General features: G+C 46.0%; 1 protein-coding gene across 3 annotated transcripts in view; it reads right to left on the reverse strand.

Annotated features, from left to right (window-relative positions):
- Nucleotides 1-539: 539 nt before the first annotated feature.
- LOC135378625 (uncharacterized) overlaps nucleotides 540-26,327 on the reverse strand; it is a 43,786-nt gene continuing 17,998 nt past the window's right edge. For all 3 annotated transcript variants that reach the window (XM_064611701.1, XM_064611702.1, XM_064611703.1), the window contains 11 exons: nucleotides 21,704-21,783; nucleotides 11,889-12,006; nucleotides 8,370-8,480; nucleotides 8,168-8,304; nucleotides 5,916-5,984; nucleotides 4,884-4,940; nucleotides 4,686-4,746; nucleotides 4,449-4,520; nucleotides 4,259-4,327; nucleotides 4,080-4,148; nucleotides 540-4,016 (listed from right to left, as the gene is read on the reverse strand). In XM_064611701.1, the coding sequence (XP_064467771.1) occupies nucleotides 3,858-4,016; nucleotides 4,080-4,148; nucleotides 4,259-4,327; nucleotides 4,449-4,520; nucleotides 4,686-4,746; nucleotides 4,884-4,940; nucleotides 5,916-5,984; nucleotides 8,168-8,304; nucleotides 8,370-8,390 (714 nt within the window). In that variant the 5' untranslated portion in view covers nucleotides 8,391-8,480; nucleotides 11,889-12,006; nucleotides 21,704-21,783 and the 3' untranslated portion in view covers nucleotides 540-3,857. The remainder of the gene's footprint in view (nucleotides 4,017-4,079; nucleotides 4,149-4,258; nucleotides 4,328-4,448; nucleotides 4,521-4,685; nucleotides 4,747-4,883; nucleotides 4,941-5,915; nucleotides 5,985-8,167; nucleotides 8,305-8,369; nucleotides 8,481-11,888; nucleotides 12,007-21,703; nucleotides 21,784-26,327) is intronic.

Raw genomic sequence — 26,327 nt, forward strand, 5'->3', positions numbered from 1 at the left:
CAGTGACTTCCAGCGATGAGTCATTTTGTACCTTCAAAATGACGCAACTCGGGAAGTCACTGGAGAGGTATGTTACCTTTGCTCAATTGGTAAGAGCCCTGGACCAATAACGCAGAAGATGTGGGTTCAAATCCTACAGCTGGCTAATCTTTTCAGTGACTTCCTCCTTTCGTCATTAATTTCTTAGGCACTTGAAGCCTTGTATGTATTCAAGACTCAGAACATCAATTCCCGTCATGGGGAGGTTGGATGTGAAAGGCGTCTTCCGTGCACGACGCCTTCGGATGGAATGACGAAGGCTGAGGCGGACTTGTTGTTTCGGGATGCGCCATCAGTATATGCTGCCGTAAACGTAGAAAACTTCTCGTCTACCAGAGCATGAAAATGGGCTCGGAGGACTTGAGGGGGGACCTGATCTCTTCTTTCCTTTTCTTTCTACAACACATCTGTGATTTTCCACCCCGGGAATGGGCAGTCTTTACAGACCCCAAATCTGCACTTCAAGCAATTGAAAATTCCGGCATACGAGGCCCATCCACACCCCTAGTCACAGACGTGTTAATGGCTTACCACACTATCTACGCCGCAGGCCACAGGCTAGTTCTCCAGTGGGTTCCAGCCCAATGTGGTGTCGTGGGGAACGAGCAGGCCGACAGCGCCGCAGAAGCAGCACTCTCGTATCGGCAACGGACCCGCATTTTTCTCCTGAGAGGAGACCGCCGTTCAATTCTGCGACGCCTAGTGACACCCCTGGCTTCCCGCCAACGGACAACCGACATTCTTTCCCCCTCTATGTTGAACAGAGTTGATCCCACGCTCGCTTTCCGCATGCCACGAAACACCTCTCGTCAAGATGCTGCATTAATCCACCGAATGCGCCTCGATGTGGCCTTTACAGCTCAGTGGCGTTACCGCTTGAGACAAGTTGACTCTCCCACCTGCTGCCACTGTGGTGCTCTTGAGGATCTGGAGCACATTCTTCTTCATTGCCCTCACTACGAACCTTTCCGAACCACACTCTCCGAGTCTCTTCGTCAGCTGGACTCTCGCCCTTTCTCCCTATCGAAATTGCTTGGTCCCTGGCCCAATCCAGCCCAGCAACGCTCTGCGCTCAAAGCTCTTCTGACATTTCTGGACACCATCGGACTTCGATCGTTATTGTGAAGGGGCTCGTTACTTTATTCCCCCCATTCCATCCAGTAATGGGGTAGAGTATTGCCTGTGGCGATGAAACTCCCCACTCTCCAAGGTCGAAAATAAAGTTGTTGTTGTTGTTTCCCATCATGGGCAATATTTAGTTATGAACTGCAAAGTTGAATGACCTATTTAAAAGTAGCTTTCAATGTAGGTAACATTATTCATACTCAACTTTGTTCGGCAGCTTACCAACCACAAACTCTTAATGACATGTACATGCACCTGTACGCCAAACGTTCAGGAGCATGCACCCTAATTTGTTTCGAAAGAGCACAAACTCTCAGGTGGGGAGAATAGAACTCACGAAGGTCAGTGTATTCTAAAAGGATCAGAACATCTCACCATCACTTCTGTAAATGCATATGCGCAGTAACTCAGCATAGATACCATTCGTCAGACAAACTGTCCGGTTGTTCCTATGCCTAGACCTAGTGTAGTCTGCAGAATGATACATAGTACCCCTAAGAATATTCGCCTGGAACTCGTACAGGATGCAGGTAAAGTCAATGTCATGTCACTAAAGCTGTGAACAGCCCCGTGCTTTGTGTTGTCGATTTCTTCCCAATGTAAAACCTCTCTTTTGCTTCTGACAGCCATAGTCCTGTGATTGTCCTTACATACCCAGAAGTACAGCATGCATATAATCTGGGACAAATCCTGACACTATTCCAAAATGTGGCACGTTAATTAACGCTGCTGGAACTTTAAAACCACATACAGGATGCCGCTTCTCTTTCAATGAGTGCTGCATTTCTCTTATAGCCATGTCATCTGTTCGCTCCATAGGCGTGTCGATGGTGATGGGGAACCTCATTGCCGAAGTGTGGTATTCACCTTTATGATAACACCAGCTGCAGCCGAAGTAACCATGAAATCCAACATGGTTCTGCATGGGTGCTCATGCAACAGAATCGACACAGCAGCACAGCCCAACAAATCTGCTCCTAACAACAGTTCGAGAGTTGTTTTTCCACTTCACACCATCAAATATCTTTTTGGCATTATTGACAAAGAGTCCAAGAAACATGTTCATATCTGGCTTTCCTTTTCCACACCAGAGCCCTGCTACAAGCATACAGTAAACCCACGATAACTCTAAGTCGTAAAAACCCGAAAAAATTTCAAGATAAGCGGGGTTTCGAGTTAAGCGAACAGCGAAAATTACGTTGCCACGATGTTACTACAATGCACTATGTTGTGAAACATAAAAAAAAAAAAAGCATTCCTACAGTAATAGGGCTCGTAAACAATTCCGAAGCCATTTATTTTTTAACATCATCTGAGACTGAATAACTCTGTAATAGCAATCTGCTTGGCATTTGCGCCTGTGAACAAGAAAGCATCTTCAAGCACTTCAATGCAACGCATGAGACGCTCCTCCCGGCACGTCACTACCGCGGGCACTCTCGACGATTTCTGTATCACTCAGTTCACCGCTACTGGAACATCGCCGTCGTAAAGCGCATAGTCCTCGATGTTCAAGTCCTAAGTCACTCTCCATGCGTGGCGCATCGCGTCGTTGCACAATTCATCACAGCCACTGAACTAGTCTGCTGGCTCCGGTACGGCGATGGAAGACCAGAAACCCGCATGAATGAAACAGTTCATGCTATTGGCTTGATGAACTTGCTACCAGGCCTTTGATAAGTGCCACCTTCCGTACTTTCATGCGTGTTGTTCAGCCATCATGGCACCGCGAAGAACAAAACGAAGAGAAGCTCGGACGAATGCAGAGGAGGAGGAGGAGGAGTGACGTTGGGTGGAAAGGGGAGTTGTGTCTGCGTGCCACAGCTAGCGGCGCGTGAGGCGCGAGTCACTAGGACTGAAAGGCTTTGACCTTGACCTAGCCTGGAGGACCGAAGAATGCACGTTATCAGTCGTAGGTACGCTGACCTACCGGTGATGGGATTTCGAGATATCCGTACTTGGGCAAAAAAAGGCTTCGACTTAAAAGGGCCCAAATATATAGGAAGCATTGGGACATGGATCGGGACGCAAAAAATATTCGAGATAACCGATATTTCGAGATAAGCGAGTTCGAGTTAACGAGGGTTTACTGTATGCTTTTGCCTAACACGGGGAGGCAACTCGTTTATCATGACATGAATGGGCCAGGCGGAGGTTTTGGCAGACTTAAACACCTGTGCCCCATCAGTGTTAAAAGTGTACGAAAAGTTATTAGGAGACGACAAGAACTGTCCGGGCTGAGACAGGCTTTTGTACTTTGCACCATCCAGGATATCATCAAAGCTAGTCTTTTTGCTTTTTGTTCGGTCTGTTCTGTAACTCAAATGCTGCTGTATTGAGGGATTGTTCTCCAAAAGAAATCAAATCAGGGGACCTAGAGGCAGCATGATCAGTGAAGGTATATCATTCGAGTTCCATTGGGTGTTGCAGTTGGTACACTTGACCTTTTTACGTGTGGTGCTGGTCTTACGTCCAAGATTAAGTGAACACTCTGAACCATATAGGTGATGTGATACTTGCTCGGCTTCTACGGGGAACACTTTCCTGAACAAATACTGCGGCAAGATGCTGCTCTGGAAGATGGTGTTGATAAGCAGTAAAAGGTCAAGCAGTGCAGCTGTCGTCGACTTGTGTCCACTGACATGTGCTAAGGCTAACACCAACACATCCACAACAGTTGTTGACACACAGTTTCACACCTTTACATTCAGGCTGTCACTGTCAAAAGGGTGGCTTTTCTCATGGGCTCCGTCATCCGAGAAATACTGTTCCACATCACTGGTTGAAGAAGCAGAATTATGAGCACCTTGGTCAGCACACCTTGCTTCTTCACTGCTTGAACATGAATAAACCTGTGACAGGAATAAATGTCATTAGTTATGAAATCATATCCAGCAGAGCTCAGTGTTGGTTACCTCCTCTAAATGCATTTCAGCAGGGAGAGCAACGTGATGGGTGGGACAAGGTTCCTGTTCGCTGCCTACCTAATGTGTGACCAAAAATTAGGATCACCACTAGCCGTGCTGTCTTAACCAATTGGATGTGCAGCAAAGCTTTTGTTTCTTCGCCACCTGCACAAAGAAGCGTTACTTACGTCCTCCAAAGAAGTTTCACCAGGAAGGGCAAGCTGTCGGCTTCTATGCTGTTCGTCCAGACTGAAATGCTGAGGTGAAATGTGAAATCAGCCATAGGAAAAAAGCATGCAATGCCAAGCAGCTCACTGTGCAAGGTGCTTTTGTGCCTCTGCCGTACACCCACTGAAGCACGACTTGGAGATCACTCACCTCCTCTGATCCTGTGTCAGCAGGCTGCAACACATGATGGCTGGCATGGCCTTGATCCAGATCGCAATCAAGCTAGAGTATAATCAGAAAATTGAGAGCCCCCCATAGAAATAAGATACACGCAGTCCTATACAAGTGAAAATGCTCAGAGCGTTTGTCCTTCGGTCATCAACGTGTTTTACATATCCTCTGACAAAGAAAGGTCAGGGTAGAGAGAGGGAAGGGGGCACTACTCACCTCTTCAGAAGAAGTTTCTATAGAAAGGGCAAGGTGTGGGCTTTCATGCTGTTCATCGACACTGCAATGCTCAAGGGAAACATGAAATCAGGACCAGCATGAAACAGGAAAGCACACAGCGTTCCAAACATCTCAGAGTGCAAGACGCCATTGTGCATCTGTCATTCACTCACTGGAGAGTGCCACGAGTTCACTCACTGTGTCAGCAGACTTGACAACATGATGGCTCGCATACAGTTCATGTTCACAGTCGAGCTGAAGTGTAATCAAATAATTGGAAGAACCACAGAGCAAGAAAGTGCATGAACTCCAGAATAGTACAGAGCTGTTGCTCAAATTTTGCGCTCCATGTCTAGTTTAGATCAGCCACTCGTACCTTGAAATCTCCATACCTGGATGTAATTATGCAAGGTGCATCGTAATCTGTTAATATGCGGTGCTCGGTTCCACAAATTCCTCTAGAGAACTGTGTTTCACAAAAAGTTTTGGCAGCAGCGGCCGTGCCTTCTTCATGCACCCATTGTTTACCTACGAGTGCCTTTGCACACCTCACCCTCTTCCCGGCATTCTTTTCATCTGTTCTCACTCATTCATCGTTAGGACCACATAGCACTGCGCTAGCAGACAGCAGCCACACTTGCTATGAAAGTGCATTTTATGCTTTTATTTGACTCAGAGAAGCACATTCTCCTATAGATATCTGCGTTTTCATTGACCTCGTGAAGGAATAATGATGGAACCACCATACTTGACAACAAATGCACGAGTGCAAGGGGGCTGAACACCTTACAGGGACAACAAGAACACAGATGTCTATAACAGATATAGCGTATCTATAGCGTGCTATCGTGGCAGACGCTTCAGAACACTGTAAAATGGCTATCTGTGGCCACTCTGAGTCAAATGCACTTTCATGGCAAGTGTGTCTGCTGTCTGCCAGCGGGAGTGGTACGCATTCCTAGCGATGGGCGAGTGAGAACTATACCAAGAGAATTCCAGGAAGAGGGTGAGGTGTGCGATGGCATGTGTAGGTAGGCATGGCCGCTGCTGCCAAAACTTTCCGTGAAACACAATGCTCTAGAGGAATTTGTGGAATCGAGTGCTGCATATTTATAAAGGATTACGATGCACCTTCCATAATTACGTCCAAGTATGTAGATTTCAAGGTTCAAATCGAGTGGCGGACCTAAACTAGAAATGGACAGATTTTTCTGCCATCAGTATACTCACTTCCTCTGAAGAAGATACCGCAGGAGATGCAGCCTGTGGTCTCCCATGCTGTATGTCTGCACTGCGATGCTAAAGTGAAACATGAAATCAGGACCAGCATGAAACAGGAAAATGCACAATAACAACTAGGATGCTGAAACACACATATGTGTATTGCTCGCAACACTGGTCAGAATTTGCACTTAAGTACATTGATATGACACATCAAAGTTAGCACTACAAAAACACCATGTAAGCACGAGAAGTCACAGATCACGGTAATACTTACTGTTTTCTTTCGAAAGCGTCGATAGTATGTCGTACGGGGCGACTCTCGTTTGTTCGTCAACGGCCCTAGGTAGCGTTTGTAGTGGCCTTTTCTATTCATCGTCCTACTTCTGGTTAAATTTGTTGAAGCTTCCGAAACTCTTACGAAGTTCCGAGCTCACGAATTACACGTACATAACACAGGCCAGGCACACAGTCACGAGCACAAATAGCTGAATGTGAAACAGATTCAGGGGCATGTACAAACGAGACAATTAGAAGTAGCTAACGAACACACACAACTCGATAAAAGGGATAGGGCGCACACTACTGGTGCATGATGTTGAAGGAACAAATAACAGAGAGACACGGGACACAAAGACAAGCACGAGATTTCTCAGCTATTAAATCAAATTAAATTAAATGTTATTAAATCATTACTGTGTCTGAGAACTCTTGTGCTTGTCTTGGTGTCCCGCATCTCTCAGTTATTTCTTCCTTCAACACACAAGTCACAATGACAACATTCCAACTGGGACACGGAAGTATAGGTAATGGCTATGGCTATGAGCCGGAAAGCGAACTGGCTAACTAGAAGCCAACTGAATCCGATTCGGAGCTGTCAGCGGCCAACAGGGTCATATTTGTAAGTCGCTGCCTGCCTGTTGTACCAGGCTCCAACAGCTCCCCATAGAGCCCATAGTTTGAGATAATTCACACAACACTGGGCACATGACCAATGAAATTGCGGCGTGGTGGATATTATGCACAACCAGTCGGTCAATCAGGAGCCTTCATGTCTGGCTGGCTTTTCAGTCGGTCCCCGCTACCATCGACTTCTACTGGATTTCAGACCTGCCGCCGTTACTCGGTATACAGTCGAACCTCTCAATAACGAACGTCCATTTAACGAAATCCTCCATTTAACGAAAAATTTCCGTTGCACGAGCGCGTCCCCATAGACGCCAATGTATTTTTGAGCTCGATTTAACGAAATACGTTCGTTTGGTCACCTCTATTTAACGAAGTCCCCGGGCTCTCCTGCGCGTGTCTTTACCCCTTAACCACAAAGAAAAGGAGGAGAAACTTTCCTTCTCCGTTGGTTTTACGTGAGTTTTCGTTGGTTACTTCGGTTGTCACGTGCTGGGGGCGCAAACGTGCCGACGTGTGCTTCGCCTCAGCCGGTAATCGGTGCGCCGATGCTGTGCGCCGCGACGGTGCGTCGCGCCGGCGCGAGGCTCTCTTCGCACCCGTTTTCGGACAAGAAAACACGCATTGCTGACATTTTTTGCTCACGCCTCGCGAAGTCTTATCTGCTTGTGTTGATGACGACGACAGTACGTTGTGGTTTTGTGCCTTTTCATTACTTTTTTTTTGTTCGCGCCGCTAATGCTGACGGTGGTAAAATGGGCATGATGCCGCTGCCGTTCAAGGTTCCATCGGCGCAGGCGTCTACGCGACATGTACCCATTTCTCGTTCTTTTCGGCGGCGTACTATTGTTCTTTCCGGACGTCATGAGTGAAAGTGAACCAAAGAAACTTCGATACGCGAACGCGTAGGAAAAAGCAGTCGAGGTTCATCCGGAGTTACGAAGGTAATGAACGCTCAGAGCGACACTGTGCACAAATTACGTGTTACCTAGCATTACGTAATGAATAAAGCTTGATATTTTGTGCCCTTCTTACCTTAGTACCTGTTTCATGACAAATGACGTTTTGCGGAACGCGCGGCGCTGGTAGTGCGGCGGCCATCTTCGTTTAACTTGGCGTGTTCCATTTAACGAATATCTCGATTTAACGAAACAAAGAGTCAGCATTTACAAATTCGTTATATAGAGGTTCAACTGTATTCAAAATAACTAAAGTGATTTTGGGGTAAAATAAAGATTTATTTGATACAATGCACTAATTCAAAGATCTGATACATGGGTGCACTGCGCGTACATAGCTCACTGCGTTCCTGACACACTGGGACAAAGTTCGAACATGAAGAAGAAAGAACACACCGTTGAATTCCTAATACCGAGCCAGTCTCATGAGTGCGTATCATTTCATGATGAGCATCTTCTTTCGCTGCCTGCGGTGCATCCCTTATAGCGAAGCGAAAAGCTTGTGTGTGGCACGTAATCCTGCCTATGACATGCTTTACAGAAAGAAAACCCATTCACTAATGAGCTGAATACATGGTAATTAAATGACAATACATACCATCATTAAGCGTCTTCTCATTAGTCCAGTTGGTGCGTTTTCTGACTCTCTTGAAGTGAGGATGGTTCCGTGGAAGCCCTGTATCGAACACTGCAACTTTCACGGCACCACCTGTAAACATGTAAAGGAGAATTATCGCGTTTTGCATGGCACATACTTAAAGGGATGGTCTCGTACCCCCCGCCCCTCTCATAAAGTGTACTGTTCGATTGCCCTTTGTTGAAAATGGAATATCATGAATGTATCCGACAAAGCATATCACGGTTGTTTAGCAACCAAATTAAATAGATAAAGATTGCAGAGCATGCCACGATCTGCGTTGGCAACAATACGAACGGCTACGTCGACCTGTGGGAAAGTCTGTGAAGTCTGTGATGCAGAAATCGTCTGCTTTCGCACGCCACGCACTCGTGCACCGACATGAGCAGAAAAGTTTTGACTGGGGACCGCAGCAACTCCCATACATTTTCTTTCAGTTCTCAGACAAAAAATGCAGGTTCTAAGAATTTGCCCACGTAGTGGCTTAGATCAACTATGTCAATCCTTAGAAACAAGTTAAAACTCACAGGACAACCCCACCCACAATCACAAATCTCAAGTCGCTCATTGTCGGCATGCACGGTCACATTACAGCTCTGACCAAAAATACATTACGCGCGCTACCATTACACTCCCCGTTGCACACTGATCATGTTTCGAAATGAAGTGTCACTGACACCGTACGTAGAGAATGAATGTGTGTTTTCTGAGAAGCACATTAAATACCCGTGGAAAGAAAACATGTGACTCAGCTTCCAAGTATCCGATTATGCGCCACAGGAGACCCCCATTCAATGCACGGACCACATTCTCCGCTCGCAGAGATCTGAGCATCCCCATTTCGAGGGCAAAAGGGAGCTTATGGAGATGACTCAAACCAAGGTCCTTCTGCAGCTTAGAACTGCTATGACAATGCCGACTTAGCCACAGGCTGACATCAGGCATGACGTTGCATGAGAGTGAAGCGCAGGTTTCATCGTCTGCTATTACGGCATGTTTTGAAAAATTCCTCGAAAACGACTCAGTTATTCTGAATGAAACTTTGATGGTTGTATGTATACAGTTCTCGTGAAGATAATTTTGGCTAAGTTTCAGAATCGCCCCGGCTGTACCAAACTGTTCCCTTAAAGGTACTGTAAAGCAGCAGCAAGTAGGCAGTTCATGTAAATGGCGTATGTTAACGCTGAAACGTGAAGTTTCAAGATGTGCAACCAGGAGCAGATGTAGACCCCGGGCTTCAGGGGGGGGTTCTTTGTTGAAGCATGCAGCACGGGAAGGAAGAGAGAGGGAAATCCAATGCGTCAACTGACGTTGGGGGAGGAGACATGCATTAACATGCATGACATAGAAGTAAAGTGTCTATGAATCCAAAATACAGTTGTAGCTAGGCATCACATGGCACTTTGTGCTGTTTTAACACTAGCATAACATATAGTCAACACTGTACTGGCAGAAGAACAATCTGGCGCTTTTGAGGAATTCCTCAGTACTGCATTAATGTTTGCACACTTGTTTCCCCAAGTGGGAACGTTTAGCCATCGCACACTTGCAGTTGAACATGAGGAACGTGCTAGATAGGATACTGCCGATGAGAGCAAAACAGAAGTAGTAAAGACAGGATAGATATGACCTTAACCAGTGTTACCAACACAAGATGTGTGGTACACTTTTATTTTCCTCTCAGTCAGGTGGTGCAGGAAAGGACATTATGAGTCGTAGGTAAAAGATGAAAGAAGGAAGTCGTAGAAAAGGTTAGCCAACTGCAGGACTCTAACCCACATCTTCTGGATTATGATTCAGATTATTAATCCAGAAGATGTGGGTTCAAGTCCTGCAGCTGGCTAACCTTTTCAGTGACTTCCTCCTTTCATCATTAGGCACTTGAGGCTTTCTCTGTTTGTCCTTCTCTGTGTTCAAGCCTCAGAACATTAATTTCCATTGAGTCGTAGGTACATCCATCTCCAGCACCAAAGCTTTGTTCCTCAGTAAGGATTATTACTAGCTTTGCTAAATTCTGTACAAAACCCCGAATTCTATGATACGTCCTTCATTCCGTGTATTTTCGTGGAATCGTGGAAAAGTTGGGGGCCTTAGCGACGGTACACAGCAACCTGACCACCCCACAGTTGTTCAAACAATGGTTGAGACTGCAGTCAGAGCAGCTATTGCAGGCACATGACCCATTCTCGAATAACACACACCGCTCGCGCATTCCGTAAACCTTCGTCCAGCACTGTACCTTGCGGCTCAAGACAGAGTCATCTCCGCCCGCCACACCAATCGTCCCAAAATGTGTGTGAGTGCACGTGTGAAATCCAGACCCATTACACGAAATAAGCATGATCACATCAATCACAGTCAATCACAGTCACTGATCACAGTCAATAGCTACATTACACTTCTGGTAAGATTTTGTGTCAACGATTAGATACAATCTTATTGCCGGGTCAAATAGAAACATATTTCACGACAAAGTTTGCAAACTTGGTTGCAAATTTTGCAATCTGCTCGCAAAAGCCCGTAAAAAGCAAAGTGCTCCGATAACCACACTAACAGTCAATAGCTACATTACACTTCTGGTAAGATTTTGTGTCAGCGATTAGATACAATCATATTGCCGGGTCAAATGGAAACATATTTCATGGCAAAGTTTGCAAACTTGGTTGCAAATTTTGCAATCTGCTCACAAAAGCCCGTAAAAAGCAAAGTGCTCCGATAACCACACTAACAGTCAATGGGTACATTACACTTCTGATAAGACTTTGTGTCAACGATTAGATACAATCTTATTGCCGGGTCAAATAGAAACATATTTCATGGCAAAGTTTGCAAACTTGGTTACAAATTTTACAATCTGCTCACAAAAGTCCGTAAAAAGCAAAGTGCTCCGATAACCACACTAACAGTCAATGGCTACATTACACTTCTGGTAAGATTTTGTGTCAACGATTAGATACAATCTTCTTGCCAGGTCAAATTAAAACATATATCATGGCAAAGTTTGCAAACTTGGTTGCAAATTTTGCAATCTGCTCGCAAAAGCCCCTCCGTGAATCGGCAACATACTCTGTGTATGATGTCATGGTCAGTTCGCCTTGCAGGCGGGCCATAGCAGCCTCCTTTCACGGTCATGGTTAATAGAGAATATTTTCGCTATTTGGACTATTTTCAACTTCATATTTCACAGTGTGAATGCTGTAGTACAGAGGAATGAATTGAAAATGATCGTAGGCTTATTAAATATCCTATCATGGTCCCTTGAAGTAAACTGCCTGATCATTTTCAGTGTATATAACAGGTTAAAGGGGGAGGTGTAGAATTACCGAAGGACGTGTACAACGCACGGTTTTAGAGTGCATGCACCTGACTGGTTGCACGGGCAGTTTTGCTGTCTCGTTTCCTCTGGATTATTCTGTATTGTACTTTGGTCATCGAGCAAACAAATACCTTTCCTAAGTGAAGCAAAGATAGTTTTCCTACCTTTGATTCCCATATTCCAGAGCATATCTGCCTGAAGGGCTGAAGTGACCTGGCGGGGCAAAGACCGCATCAACTTGCGCTGCTTATGGTGCTCCGACATCTGCCACAGCGAATTTCCCTGTGAACATATATAACATCAATACAGTCAAACCTCGTTACAACGAAACGCGATATAACGAAATTCGCGATAGAGCGAAATAATTTGGATTCCCCGGCAGAGGGCCATAGAGATCAATGTATTTTAACTCCCGCTACAACGAAACACTTTTTAGCCGCCGCCTCGATACAACGAAAGAACGAGATAAGGTTTATGACCCCAGAGCCGACTTTAGGGTCACGAAAACAAAGGGCGCGAGCAGCGTCCTGTTCCCGCGGCGAAAGATGACACGCGCGATTATGGTCGGGAGGAATCTGGTGCCTACAAAAGGAAGTATGAGTCATTGGAAGGTTAGGGATTTTCTTCCGAGGCTTCTCCTTTTCGCGCTTCTTTTGAACTGTCCGGTTGCAGCCAACTAAAAAGAGCACGAGACGCAAGGCGCCATCGCGCGCGTGGGAAACGCTTTGTTCGCGTGGCGGCGTAAATGACGAAATCAGCCTAGATGATTTTCTTGACGGGGACAAACATGCCGTAGCAACGGAGAGCCTTACGGAAAATGCACTGTCATAGACGTAGAAGGTTTGCGGGAGATCGCAACACGATATGGAGAAAGCTGCGGAGGCTTCGGCGGCGTACGAACAATGCGTGACACCGCGTCTTCTAGGCACGACGCAGACGCGTATAACCGGCTATTTCACGCAAGAATAAAATGCCGTAGGTACACCTTGGCGCTGTATTTGTAGTTGTTGTCATTTTTCACGAAAAACATTTCCGCATCGTCGCGGGAGTTATCGACGCTTATCTACAGCGCGCACCCTCGCAAAGGTCGCGATCCGTGACCTTCAATTCGGTACAACGAAATGTTCGATACAACGAAAGAAATTGCAGTCCCCGTGGGTTTCGTTATATCGAGGTTCGACTGTATTGTCATACATGTGTTCATATAATAGCATCACTGGACCAGAAAGCAGAGTCAATCTAAGGTGCAAAGACGGTGGTGGGAAGTGAAGACGATGTGTGACATTGCCTTTGTTCTTGGGGACACAGAGGAGAGGTAATAAATTCTGTGCCTGAAGTCGTGTCAAGTGTGCTGCCGCACATGGGTGAGGTGGATACTTAACATAAAAACGAAGCGGGCAAACTAGACATGTGTGAGACTATATTAGCCCGTCTGTGCTGAACGTTACTTGTGTTTTCACCTGATGAAGTGCAGGTTCTGCACTAAAGCTTGTGAATATTAAAGAGCGCTCCATTCACCGGACTTATCGTGTTCACACTACTGCTAGACTGGACTATGTACATATATATATATATATAGATACTCATTGAACGGTGCGACAGCACCAGAGGACACGTGTTTCGCCGTGTTTGCGGCTCGTCGGCCCTGGGTAGCTGCGCATCGTTCGGGATTGGCAAACCAGGGGTCACTCAGCGAGCGATATACACCTGGGAGGGTGACCGAGCACTCCTCAATGCCACAGTGCAAGCCAGTGAATTATAAAGAGGGGGGAAAAGCCATTAAAAAAATAGGTAAATGATGCTAGACGTGTTTGAAATTCAAACTTACAGTTAAGATGGCTTCTATGGCTGCACGTAGAGAAACAGATACTCATTGAACGGTGCGACAGCACCAGAGGACACGTGTTTCGCAGTGTTTGCGGCTCGTCGGCCCTGGGTAGCTGCGCATCGTTCGGGATTGGCAAACCAGGGGTCACTCAGCGAGCGATATACACCTGGGAGGGTGACCGAGCACTCCTCAATGCCACAGTGCAAGCCAGTGAATTATAAAGAGGGGGGAAAAGCCATTAAAAAAATAGGTAAATGATGCTAGACGTGTTTGAAATTCAAATTTACAGTTAAGATGGCTTCTATGGCTGCACGTAGGGAAACAGATACTCATTGAACGGTGCGACAGCACCAGAGGACACGTGTTTCGCCGTGTTTGCGGCTCGTCGGCCCTGGGTAGCTGCGCATCGTTCGGGATTGGCAAACCAGGGGTCACTCAGCGAGCGATATACACCTGGGAGGGTGACCGAGCACTCCTCAATGCCACAGTGCAAGCCAGTGAATTATAAAGAGGGGGGAAAAGCCATTAAAAAAATAGGTAAATGATGCTAGACGTGTTTGAAATTCAAACTTACAGTTAAGATGGCTTCTATGGCTGCACGTAGAGAAACAGATACTCATTGAACGGTGCGACAGCACCAGAGGACACGTGTTTCGCAGTGTTTGCGGCTCGTCGGCCCTGGGTAGCTGCGCATCGTTCGGGATTGGCAAACCAGGGGTCACTCAGCGAGCGATATACACCTGGGAGGGTGACCGAGCACTCCTCAATGCCACAGTGCAAGCCAGTGAATTATAAAGAGGGGGGAAAAGCCATTAAAAAAATAGGTAAATGATGCTAGACGTGTTTGAAATTCAAATTTACAGTTAAGATGGCTTCTATGGCTGCACGTAGGGAAACAGATACTCATTGAACGGTGCGACAGCACCAGAGGACACGTGTTTCGCCGTGTTTGCGGCTCGTCGGCCCTGGGTAGCTGCGCATCGTTCGGGATTGGCAAACCAGGGGTCACTCAGCGAGCGATATACACCTGGGAGGGTGACCGAGCACTCCTCAATGCCACAGTGCAAGCCAGTGAATTATAAAGAGGGGGGAAAAGCCATTAAAAAAATAGGTAAATGATGCTAGACGTGTTTGAAATTCAAACTTACAGTTAAGATGGCTTCTATGGCTGCACGTAGAGAAACAGATACTCATTGAACGGTGCGACAGCACCAGAGGACACGTGTTTCGCCGTGTTTGCGGCTCGTCGGCCCTGGGTAGCTGCGCATCGTTCGGGATTGGCAAACCAGGGGTCACTCAGCGAGCGATATACACCTGGGAGGGTGACCGAGCACTCCTCAATGCCACAGTGCAAGCCAGTGAATTATAAAGAGGGGGGAAAAGCCATTAGAAAAATAGGTAAATGATGCTAGACGTGTTTGAAATTCAAACTTACAGTTAAGGTGGCTTCTATGGCTGCACGTAGAGAAACAGATACTCATTGAACGGTGCGACAGCACCAGAGGACACGTGTTTCGCCGTGTTTGCGGCTCGTCGGCCCTGGGTAGCTGCGCATCGTTCGGGATTGGCAAACCAGGGGTCACTCAGCGAGCGATATACACCTGGGAGGGTGACCGAGCACTCCTCAATGCCACAGTGCAAGCCAGTGAATTATAAAGAGGGGGGGAAAGCCAAAAGCCCCCCTCTTTATATATATATATATATTTTTTTTTTCACTGCGTCTTTTCCTGTAAAATCTAGCAACGTAAATTGCTGCTGCAGAACGAACAATTACGGCAAACACAACATTTAGGTCTTGCCAATCCCAAGCAATGATTTCAAAGAATAGACCTGAAGTCCTATACGATGGCCTGACCCTCTGCTCAATTTCTATCATTACAAAGAAGTTAAATAGACCTTGGGTAGTGCAGTAGTGTGCTGTCCAAGGCAGGACCCCACTCAGACATATCTTGGATCTGCCTCTAACCATGTCTCGGATCAACAAGCAGACCGAAATGAAGGCAGGCTTGTAATTTCTGGTGGGTCTGGCAACCAAATGGGAAAGAAATGAAATGCTTCTCAGACCTGGTATGCATACAGGGAGGTCCACTAACCATGTTAGAAATTCATAGTATATAACATAAGCGTTTTATAGCGTAACTTTAACTTTTTTTTTTTTTTTCTGCCAGGAACATTTCCCACATACGAATACCATTTGTACTTCACTTCAATTGGTACTGAAGTATTGTGTTGAATTGTGTTGAAACTGAAAGGTGCACCTGATAGGTCTCCTACGAAACCTAGAGATAAGTTCAAACTTAGTATGCCTTATCTACCATATCGTCAGTAAGCTGGTTGATGAGTATTTTCAAAAGCATCTTGAATGTGTATCAATTCAAAATACGATTTACGTAACCAGTACTGTGGAAGATAAATACAGTGGACTCTCGTTAATTCAAACTCGAGGGGGCCAGGGTATTTGTTCGAATAAACCAGAGTTCGAACTAACGGGAGACGCTCTCCTGGAAGGGGGCTTGGGCGCAGGGAGCGCATGCATATGTGTCGCGACGCGTTTCGAGTCGTGTTTTACGTTCGCGGTACCGGTGTCACTTCACGACACATTTATATTGGCGTAATTCAAATCGTTACTTCTGCCTAACTCCGCCGCTACCGTTGTTACGTTCCCGGTGCCGTTCCTATGTTACGGTGGAGAAAACTCCCAGAGCGTCGCGGCCATTACGACTTTAAAGGAAATACATGACTTATATGTTCACAAGAATTCACTTACAGAAACTATGAAGCAACCTAGGGTTGAAAGCAGTCAGTATTTCGCGCTTGCAACTGCTTCCTTTAGCGGGACTGTTATTAGCATCGCTTTTGATCCGGACACAAGTTCAAGCGTGGCATCCGCATTTTTCTCGGAAGAAAAATACCTCACTGTCATATTCAGCGCCGAAACTACATCAGATGCATTTGGTACAGTGAAACCTGGTTAAAGTGTACCCTCTTAAGCAGCAGTTCTGCTTTAAACGTAGTACAATGTTGAACCCTGACAAACCTCCCCTGTATATAAATTGACCCCGTGAAGCTGCACTACCACTTAGTGCGTGGCTTCTCTGCATCCTCATCAGGTACGCTTTAACGACGTTTTACTGTAAAGGCACTGGTTCGCGAGACACGTTCGCGGCTTGGGTCGTCTGAATCTTCGTCGCTATACTCCGCAACGGTCCTCTGATCTAGGTTGGCTGGCGCACGCGGCGTCGATGATGTCCACGTCAGTTAAGAGCCCAGTCTCCACGCTGTCGTCCCTGCTGACATGGTGCAAGTTACGAAATTAAACGATGGCAGTGAACGGGTTGTAGAACGATATTGACAGTCGCGAAGTCATAAAAATGAGTGACGGCGGGCGAACATACCTCCTCCACCCTTGACGGCCTCAAGAGGAAGAGAGAGAAAGAGGAGAGGGACAAAGGGAGAATGCAAGGCGTTCGCGTAAACTCCTTCGTGTCGTGAAGAGGAGAGAGCTCCCTCGAACAGTGCAAAATGCGGAAAGAGGACGGGAAGCGTACGGAAGGTCAATAACCAGGGAGATATGGGGCGCTGTGACCCGTTCCTGTCTGACGCGCGAGCGCTGTTGGTTCGAATTATGCGGTGTATACGCTCGTCTGTTTGAATTACCGGGAGTGTCTCCCCATTGAAATACATGTGGTTTGGACGAGACTCGGACGAGAGTTCGAATTATCCGGAGGTTCAAATTAAGCGATTTCGAATTAACGAGATTCTACTGTATAGCCTGATTACACTCAAATTTTGAGAGGAAAATGTAACGAAAATACAAAAATATATACGACCAACATTTATCCCCCAATTTTGCTGAAAAATATAACCAGAAAAAGTCAGGCAATAAATATAATATTTTCAAACTTGCGCATATAAAATGCAGCCAAAACTGCACTGCTCTCTGGTACGCATCTCTCAACGTCCCCCGGGACAGCATGCAGCAAGCCGTGAATTCCACACTGTGTTGAAGATGCCAATTTGGATTCACTGTCAGTTGCAAGGCAAGTGTCTGCTGCACTACTGTTCTCCCGCACATATCACTGGACAAATGTGCATTACAAAATGTTCTGAAGAGGGTTGGAAAGGCAAAAATGTTACTTGGATGTATGGACATAACAAATACACTTGTTTGACCTAGCACTGTTGCGAGTGCAGTCATGCACCTTACATGCTCGATACCATGTGGATGCAAATGCTGTCAATCCTGTCAATGCTCATCTCCATCTAGGGCAGCACCTGTGCTTGAACTGGTGGCTAAACAATTTGCAGAAGAAAAATCCAGCAATCTGGTGACGGTATGTTGATAATTAGGGACTCGTGTTCCAGTGTTAGACGAGGTGAAACCCATTTTTGCCCACTATTATCATCACTCTTACTTCAGGTAAAACCTGAAAAAAAAAAAAAACTATGAACCCAACTCAGCCACTTGCAGAGCCCTACTGATACCATATAGCTTATAGTATGCTCTAATTATTCAAACTGTAGAGGTCCACAGCTGCTTGTTTGAATTACCATAAATTCATGTAAATATAGGGTGCAAGACAAAATTATGGTCTGTTATATGGGTATACATGTGTAGACATTTTTTAACATTTCCTGTGCACCAGCTGACTGCAGGTAGGAACATGGATACAACATTGATAAAAGCCTGTTACTAAGTTCAATAGTCCACGAAGAGGGGTATTTAAAAGAAACCTATTTATGAAACCTACTGGCTAGCCAATAGTCTTTGAAACAAAACTGCCAATGCCAGCATAAGCAGGCAGTCCTCTACAGCTTCTTCATTAGCAGACAGATACACTTGATGGTGATCAAGGTATTCAAAGGCAGGTGTGTCAGTGTCGTGTATTAAAAGGGAGCCTTGCCATTAGGAGGAGCCTAAAAAAGAAGCTCGACCTGTCAATCAAACTTCGGATCATATCACTGGCTGCCGTTTTACATGAGGGCTGCCACGACACCAAAATGTCTCCAAAATGTGATTGGAAGGTGATTGGAACGGCGAAGTAGAGATTTTGTGACAAAACATTTTCACGGACTACTTTAATTTTACACTGTGAGTATATACCGTCATGTACGCATCTGCAAAATCAGTTTCAACGTTCGCTTTGCCATCATTATTTACGGGAAAATTAGATGTTTCGTCACTAATGTTAGGCCTAGTTAAGACCGTGATCCCAAGAAAATAGCTAGAAAGACGCACCTGATACGTAAGATTTTGCATCATATCGCTGAATTTTATTGATACATACATCTCTGCGCATTTTCGATTCAATCTACTTACGATATTTAGGTTTAAAAGTTCATACCAGCAGCCGTCTGCTAAGAAGAAGTGGTTCTACCACACTCCTGGCCAATCACTTCTGCCAGCAACCATTTCTGCAAATCTGAATCTTCCCAACATGCCTCTTTTCATGCAGATGGTGCTGATAAAAGTGGGCACAAAATCTGTCATTTTGGTCTGTCTCCAGCAGAATCCTCCCTAATAGCAACCACAAAAGGATGTGTGAGCCAACCTAGCATTGTCCTCCCAGAAGGCTTGGTCACTCTCCTTAGCCCCGTTAGCCCCGGATAACTTCTTTAATCTTGATTAACTCCACGGGAGAGACTCAAACACATTTTATTCCGTACCTTATTTTCTTCTGAGTTTTACTTGTAGGTCTATATTTTTATATATTTACTGTTACTGTTACCAATATTTTTACTTTTTATTGTCCTTTTTTGCAATCTGTACTGCTTTGGAATACATTTCCATCCTTTGCAAGCACACACGGTCCCTTGTACAGTTATCCATGCTACCACCGACCGTTAAGAGGTTCGTATTACGCACCTCATATTCACCTACGCTGAGACGCTGGAGTGTACACTTTCTTTTTAGCCTGTCTCCCTTGCCCTTTGTGTATTGAAGCTTCATTGCTGGTTCGTGAGTCTATCTGTTCATCTCGTCCTGTGTTTTCCCCTCAAACTCAAGGCACTGTTAATACGTATCAGTAATATCCGTTTCACTCCAAATCCATCAAATCTCTTTAAAAATGGTGGCGCCCAGTAAATAAGTGTGAGGTAAAAGTACTGGATGGATGTAATAATACACAACTGTATTATGACCTGTGATTGGCTAGTACCTCAAAAAGTGGGTGGAGCCTCACGTATAGGCAGGTCCCATTAATGGCCTCACTCTCTTTTGATACACGGCACTGAGGTGCCTCAAGACATAGTGCCACCGGTGTGCAGAAGGAGTCTTCCAGTACGATACGAAAGCGTCGTTTCAACTAAGTGACTTTTTGATACACAGTAAACCATAGCGGGCTAAACAAAGACCTTAAATCGGTTTGAATTCACCAGGAGTATGAAGTGTCTGAGTTTCAAATAACGAGAGTATACTGAGAGTGTATACCGTCGTGTTTTTGGTGTTTTTCGCGTGTTTTTCTATTGAGAAAGGAGCTGCAGAATGGGGTGAAATCGGAATGTATACGGTTGGATAACCAGATTTATTGTTATTCATTTTTTCTTCTCGCTAGAACATTTTAAAAAAGTGTGTCTCTCATTTCGGATTAACGACGTGATTAGCAATTCTGCTGAATGCAGTGATGGAGCTGCCTCAGAGCCCACGGGCGCTGGCGCTGGCGCACAAAAAAGCTGCATTTGGCGCAGAATTTCACAGAATGGCGCACCTCCGCCGTATGTATCCCACTGCGTCCCACCGCAATACGTCGTGTTTGCAATGCATACTCTCCACTTTATGGCGAATATCGGGGTTCAGGACATCTGGGAACAATTATCGGCACGTACGGTTTAAGTCCTGAAAGCTCAATTTCTCGCGCTCTCCTTATGCGCCTACACTCTGCGAGCACGCGCGATGTTACGTAGTAGCGGAAAGCGTGGAGCGATCCATAGTACAGGCGCTGGCAACTCCGGAATCAGCGTCGTCAGTTATTCCCATCCACAGTTAGTTGTTGCACGCGGTTGTTTAAAAACAACTCCCATGCAAACGAGCCAATATTCCATCGCAGGCACGTGGCGTGCCCACATGTTCGGAAAATTTGTACAGCCACCTTTCGTCCAGGACGCAAACACTTGATGCACTAACAGTGCGCTTTATTGTTCACAACTTCTCTTTGAAGTACAACAACGTAATATTCGGTTCAGCAGTGACATCCCGGCAGTTTAAGAATCTTCGTCGACTTGGCGGGCTCGGCCGAAACGACACGGCTTGACTCGGCTTTGCTGTCCAGAGGCATCACGAGAATAGAGAGGGCGCGGGAGCATCGCTCGCGGTTTTTGTTTCGTTTTCATGCGTCCGAACCGGGGCATCTTTGTTCGGCGCAGCTGTGGCGCAAAATTAGGGAAAATTGCTTTTTCGGCGCAGGGTGGCGCAGGCAATCCCAAATGGCGCACTTTGGCGCAAATGGCGCAGCGCAGTTCCATCACTGTGAATGCGCAGTGCTTAGCGCTATTTAATGTACATACCAGTGGTTCTCAAACTTTTTTGGCCCGGGGAACCCTTTGGACCTAGCCAGAAGGACGAGGGAACCCCTGTTCCTAAACACGAGCAGTACATCAGATATCACGTACATCAGGCCTCCACGAAGAGGTCACGGAGCTTCTTGCTGGCACGTTCCAGGCCTACTCCTTTGCCTAGTAAGGGGTCTGTCAACGGGTCAAAGCGCCCATAAACAACGGAAAGAGGCCGCGAACGAACTCCGCAGCCATGGTGCGCGTGCTTCTGGCCTGCCTAGCGAGCTTGGGCGGGGGAAATCAAGTTCTGTGAATGGATAGGGGCCGAGGCGGCAGCCTTCTCGCGGAACCCGGGAAGGCAGCTCGCGGAACCCCTGCGTTCTGCGGAACCCAGTTTGAGAACCACTGGTCCATACTAATGGCTGAATTTGCATCAAGTTCACTTTTGGGGTCCTTCTGGTTCTACAATAATCGACGATGGCTCAAATCTGCGGGGCAAACACAGGTGTTACTGCGTTTAAACCTACAGCACATGGTCCTATGCAAGCTACATTAGTACATTCTGAACAGTGACTTGTAACCCTCAATCCTACTTAATAACTCTAATGCTGCCAGCATCGCACCACATGTAAGAAACATTGTGCATAAGTGTGCTCTTACCCAAGACAGGCTGTTCCTCTTGGAGAAGGGTCAGGATGAATGCCAACAATTTGCCCCATCACACACGCTGTCAGTCGATACTGGAGTATGGAGTAAGAAAATTCAAAAGTTATCATTACATCAGAAAGGAGGATGGTAAAAGCACTATGAGCAAAGTAGTTAAATCGAGAATTTCTTAATTTCTGCTGAATGAAGTTGAACACTGAGAATATGTATCTTCCACAGATGATCACAGTCAACATCAACAAAGAGTCGTGTATTGTGTAATGTCGACAAGATAATTTTCCCATGCTACTTGTCTGTGTGCAGGCGTCCCCATGCTTAACTGTAGCGAGGGAGCGGGTGGCCTGCCTGCCTGCCAGCACCGCCTTGCATCAATGCTGGGTTGGGGACTCACACTGGGGTGGTCACGGTACATGAGCACCTCCTCTCGACGGGATGAACTTGGGGGAACCGTTGTAGTAGGATGGATCACCTGCTGTGTAGTGTCATCTAACGCTCTCGCCCAACGAGCAGACCAACCGCATGTGTGCGTTATCTACTACGCTTTATCTAAATGCTGGTTTGCGGAAGTGTGAGTTACGAGGGGCGCAATATTATTAAATAATTTTTAGGCGCATGCAAACATTGTGGTCTCATACATGTTTGCTCTGAGCGTTCTGCTCACTATGATACGTGCCATCACATAAATTTTTATTTCGTTTCGCGGTGCTGAGGAAGGATTTCGTAACGTGTTTGTGTGGATGCGAATAGTCCAAAGGCACACTTTGGTGGTCGAACCCCCATATTTCTAATTATTGCGTATATCACACAATAAAAAAGTCCTCTCGAAAATTACATGTAAAAGTATAGCACGGGTGTATGGCTTTATCGAACTTTGGTACCGCGTTTACCCGATATATTGAATGTCGAGATCCTCAAAAGGCCACCTCTTCTGGGAACTTGCAATGGCACACCCGCGATCTCGCACCCTCGGAGAGGAGGAAAGAGCGAAAGAGGGCAGAGGAGGAGAGAGCACTTGGGTGGAAACATGGATGAGGGATCTGAAGCTGTGGTGGAACAGACGGACGCGGATACAGCCGTTGCCGATGAAGCAGATAGCATCGACGACAATGACAGAGCCACTAAGCTCATCTCGGCGTTTCAAGTGATACATCGCTACTGCGTCGATATGGAAAGCTCCCGCCTTACAAACGTGGAGCATCTTGACAAGATCGAGACGCATGTGCTCAACTTCTTGGCCCGCAAGAAACTGTGCACAACATACAGTACACACACTCACATACAGTACCGTACAGACCAATGGGACAAACTGAAGAGAGGCACAATGCCATAGTGAAGCAAGGCATAATGGTATGCTGCAGGTTCCATTGTGGTTGGGACAAACACCTCCCAAAGATCACATTTGCCATGCATACAGCAGAGAGTGTGCTAACAGGATACACTCGACTGCACCTCTGTTATGGAAGGGAACTGTGCATTCCAAGGACAAGAACATGAAAACATGAACATGACATGACAAACAAGAACATGAAAACAAGTTGTGCATCCTCTTGGTCGGGCCAAAAGTAATGTGACCAGACTTCCCCTTTTAGGCAGGACAGGTCCCACGTTTACGGTCAAGGTCTCAGTGTACAATTAGCCTGCTTGAAGACGGTGTTTAGTCCTGCTTTTGGGTGGAACGATCCCCAAATGGAAAATGACGCAGCTAAACAATGGTTTTCTACTCCCACGTGGCCCTGTTCAGCCCCTCTTAGACAGAGTGAAAGCGCAGCTTTGCGTAACGTCATCCTACTCGGGTAGATGTTAGCAAATTCAATGAAAAAAGTGTCCTGGCAAAGCAGACAACTCGCACTTCATCGGAGAGAAACCATCCAAGCAGCCTCAGGTATCGCAAGGGCAAGGATATATTGGAGAGGGCATAGGCCTTCTCTCCTAGGTAGTGCTGTCTTCTTCCAGCTAATACCTTTCCACAATCTAGTCAAAGAACATTTTTATGTTTTGGTTCGCAAGCCATCCATTTGACGGTACTTCGTGCAAAGCAAAGATCGCTTGCACACGCCTTGCTCATGAAGCTGCCATCATCAATCATTGTGACACTGACAATCATGACAAAATGGAAGTGCAAGTTCAGCAATTTCGAGAGTTCAGGGTGAGGTTTTCTAGTTTTCTACTACAAGTATGAAGGCACAGTTAACAGAATACATTCGGCTCAAAGTATTTTATGCTCATAGAAAACTAGGAAACCCTAGGAGACTGGCTCCTACCACATGGTCGCACGAACAAACGATTTTATCTCATTGAGCAGGCATGTGCTATATATTAGGATATGGCAGTATGCAAAGTGCAAATGATAAAGTATAAGAAATATACAAATTGAAATCCAATTAAAATAACAGCAATGGGTAGGCAAAGTGCAAACTTAAATCCAGTTAAAATAGCGGCAAGGGGTATAGCAAAGTATAAATTGATATCCAGTTAAAATAGCAGCAATGGGTATAGGCAAAGTGCAAATTGAAATCTAGTTAGAATAACAGAAATGGGTATAGGCAAAGTGCAATGTCCTGCCTTGAGCACCATGATCACATTAGACAAGAGTCACCTCCCCAAGAGTACCGCACAGAGCTGTCCAAGAGCTTGCAAGACACCTTGGATTATTAGGCTTAATCCTGCATGACAGCCACACCCTCAGTGATGACGGCATGGGCATTTCAGACAAACTAGCTCCTAGTTGGAAGGGTTCCATAGTAATTACAGCTAGAAGGTGCATAAGCTTTGAGACCCACTCTCATAACGGTTGCGTGGAGAGGCAAAGGAGGAGCAGCTGACACTGTATTATACAACATGAGAGTTATTGAACAGTTTCAAAGGGGGAGCCTGTGAGGCTCCTGACGACATAGTGTGCATGGCATGCTGCGAAAGGGCAGTGGGAGCCCGCCCAAGCAACAAACAAAGGTTGGGCCAAGCTAGGCTATAGTTAGGCTGGCCTACCTGGCCTTGCTTGGTACATCATCGGCCAACAAGCTTGTTTCTTGATACGGATCTGTACCTTGGCCAACAATTTGCCAAGCATTGGCCAGCCTACGTTGTGCCAAGCTTGTGCCAAGATACAGACCAAAGCATTCCTGCGGCGTCCCTCATTTTCAGACTCAATTGTCTCGCGGCGTAAGGTAACCATTATTTGTAATTAACATTTTTTTATAATACCATTATTTGTTTATTGCTCGTATTTCCCACAACGTTTCCTGAGGAAAAACAGATACTATACATAACTTGTCTCGCGAGCTTCCGCAAATTCGAGAGACCTGTTCGCGTGTGTGTCAAAATGAAGGGTGAGGCGTGTCTAAGTTTAATTTGGCGCGTACACAAATGACACTGAAATGGTGAATTGCTTGTCGTATTAACTCGCCATGAAGGTAATGCTTCTGTTTCTTACAGCTTTAGTTTTGAGAAATTCCCTTGGTCCATCGAAAGTCGAACTTATGCAGCGCTGGACCATTCTACGTTTCCCTCTCGCCCACGCGCGATTAATCAAAGCTTTGGCAAGTGCTTGGCCAACGAGCTCGTTTCTTGATACGGAGGTGTACCCTGGCCGACGGCTTTCCAATCCTCGCTCTGCCTATCACTATGCAACGCTGGGCCAACGTTGGATGGCCGAAAGAGTCGTTGGCCAACTGTCATCCGACCTTTTGCCAACCGTCGGCCATCGGCCATTGCTTGCTTGGGCGATGAGAGAAGGATGTCATGCATGGGTGCTCGGTACATGATTGGTGCTAATGTGGCGTTAGGTTTCGTTATTTTGCAGTAACCATGCAAATATGTATCCAGTTGACTAAAGAGTGCGATACCCTGGACCCTGACACAGTATTCCATGAAAGTGAGTGTAAACTAGCGAACGGCATAAGGGGATTAACATCCAGCAATAGGGCTTCCAGTGGCAATGAAACAATGTCAATACACTGGTGTAAAATGACAGCCATGCTGTTCCTGCAAGGGGCATGTGATGTGAGAGGGCGAAAGCGTGACAAAAAGTTGTTCCGAGAGTACACAACCTTGGTGTAAATACTAAACTATCGAAAGGCCTAAGCAACAGCAAGGAGTTGTATCTCAGCACTTGTTACTGAGTCAAAGCATACAAAAATGGTCTACCCCTTAGGACCATAGCCTCTGATAAGGGTACCTGTCAAAAACAGCTTTGTGGGTCTCTAAAGATATGTCTGAAAGAAATACTCACGCGGAAACCTTCATCAGCAACAACAATAACTTAATTTTAATGATGATGACAGGGGAGTTTCACTGCCAGGGGCAACACTCTACCCCACTGCTGGCAGTAATGTGGTCAAATGGAATAATGAGTCACCTCGCAGTGAGGACTTAAAGTGGGACTCCACAACAAATTCACGACAAAGGTGGTTGTGTAAACTTTGGGATGTCAGAAACCATGCGTACGAAATATTTCAGTCCAAAACTGTGCAGATTCTGCTGAAACGAATTATCACGAAGCGAGCGGTTCGCGTGACATCATGGAATCCTCCTCCGGATGAACCAGCGTAGCATCTAGCTCTCTTTTCTGCTCTTCGCATTTCGGTTTCGGTTTCCTATTGTCATCATTTATGAATTAATT

The sequence above is a fragment of the Ornithodoros turicata genome, chromosome 1 (assembly GCF_037126465.1).
Source record: "Ornithodoros turicata isolate Travis chromosome 1, ASM3712646v1, whole genome shotgun sequence".
NCBI lineage: Eukaryota > Metazoa > Arthropoda > Arachnida > Ixodida > Argasidae > Ornithodoros > Ornithodoros turicata.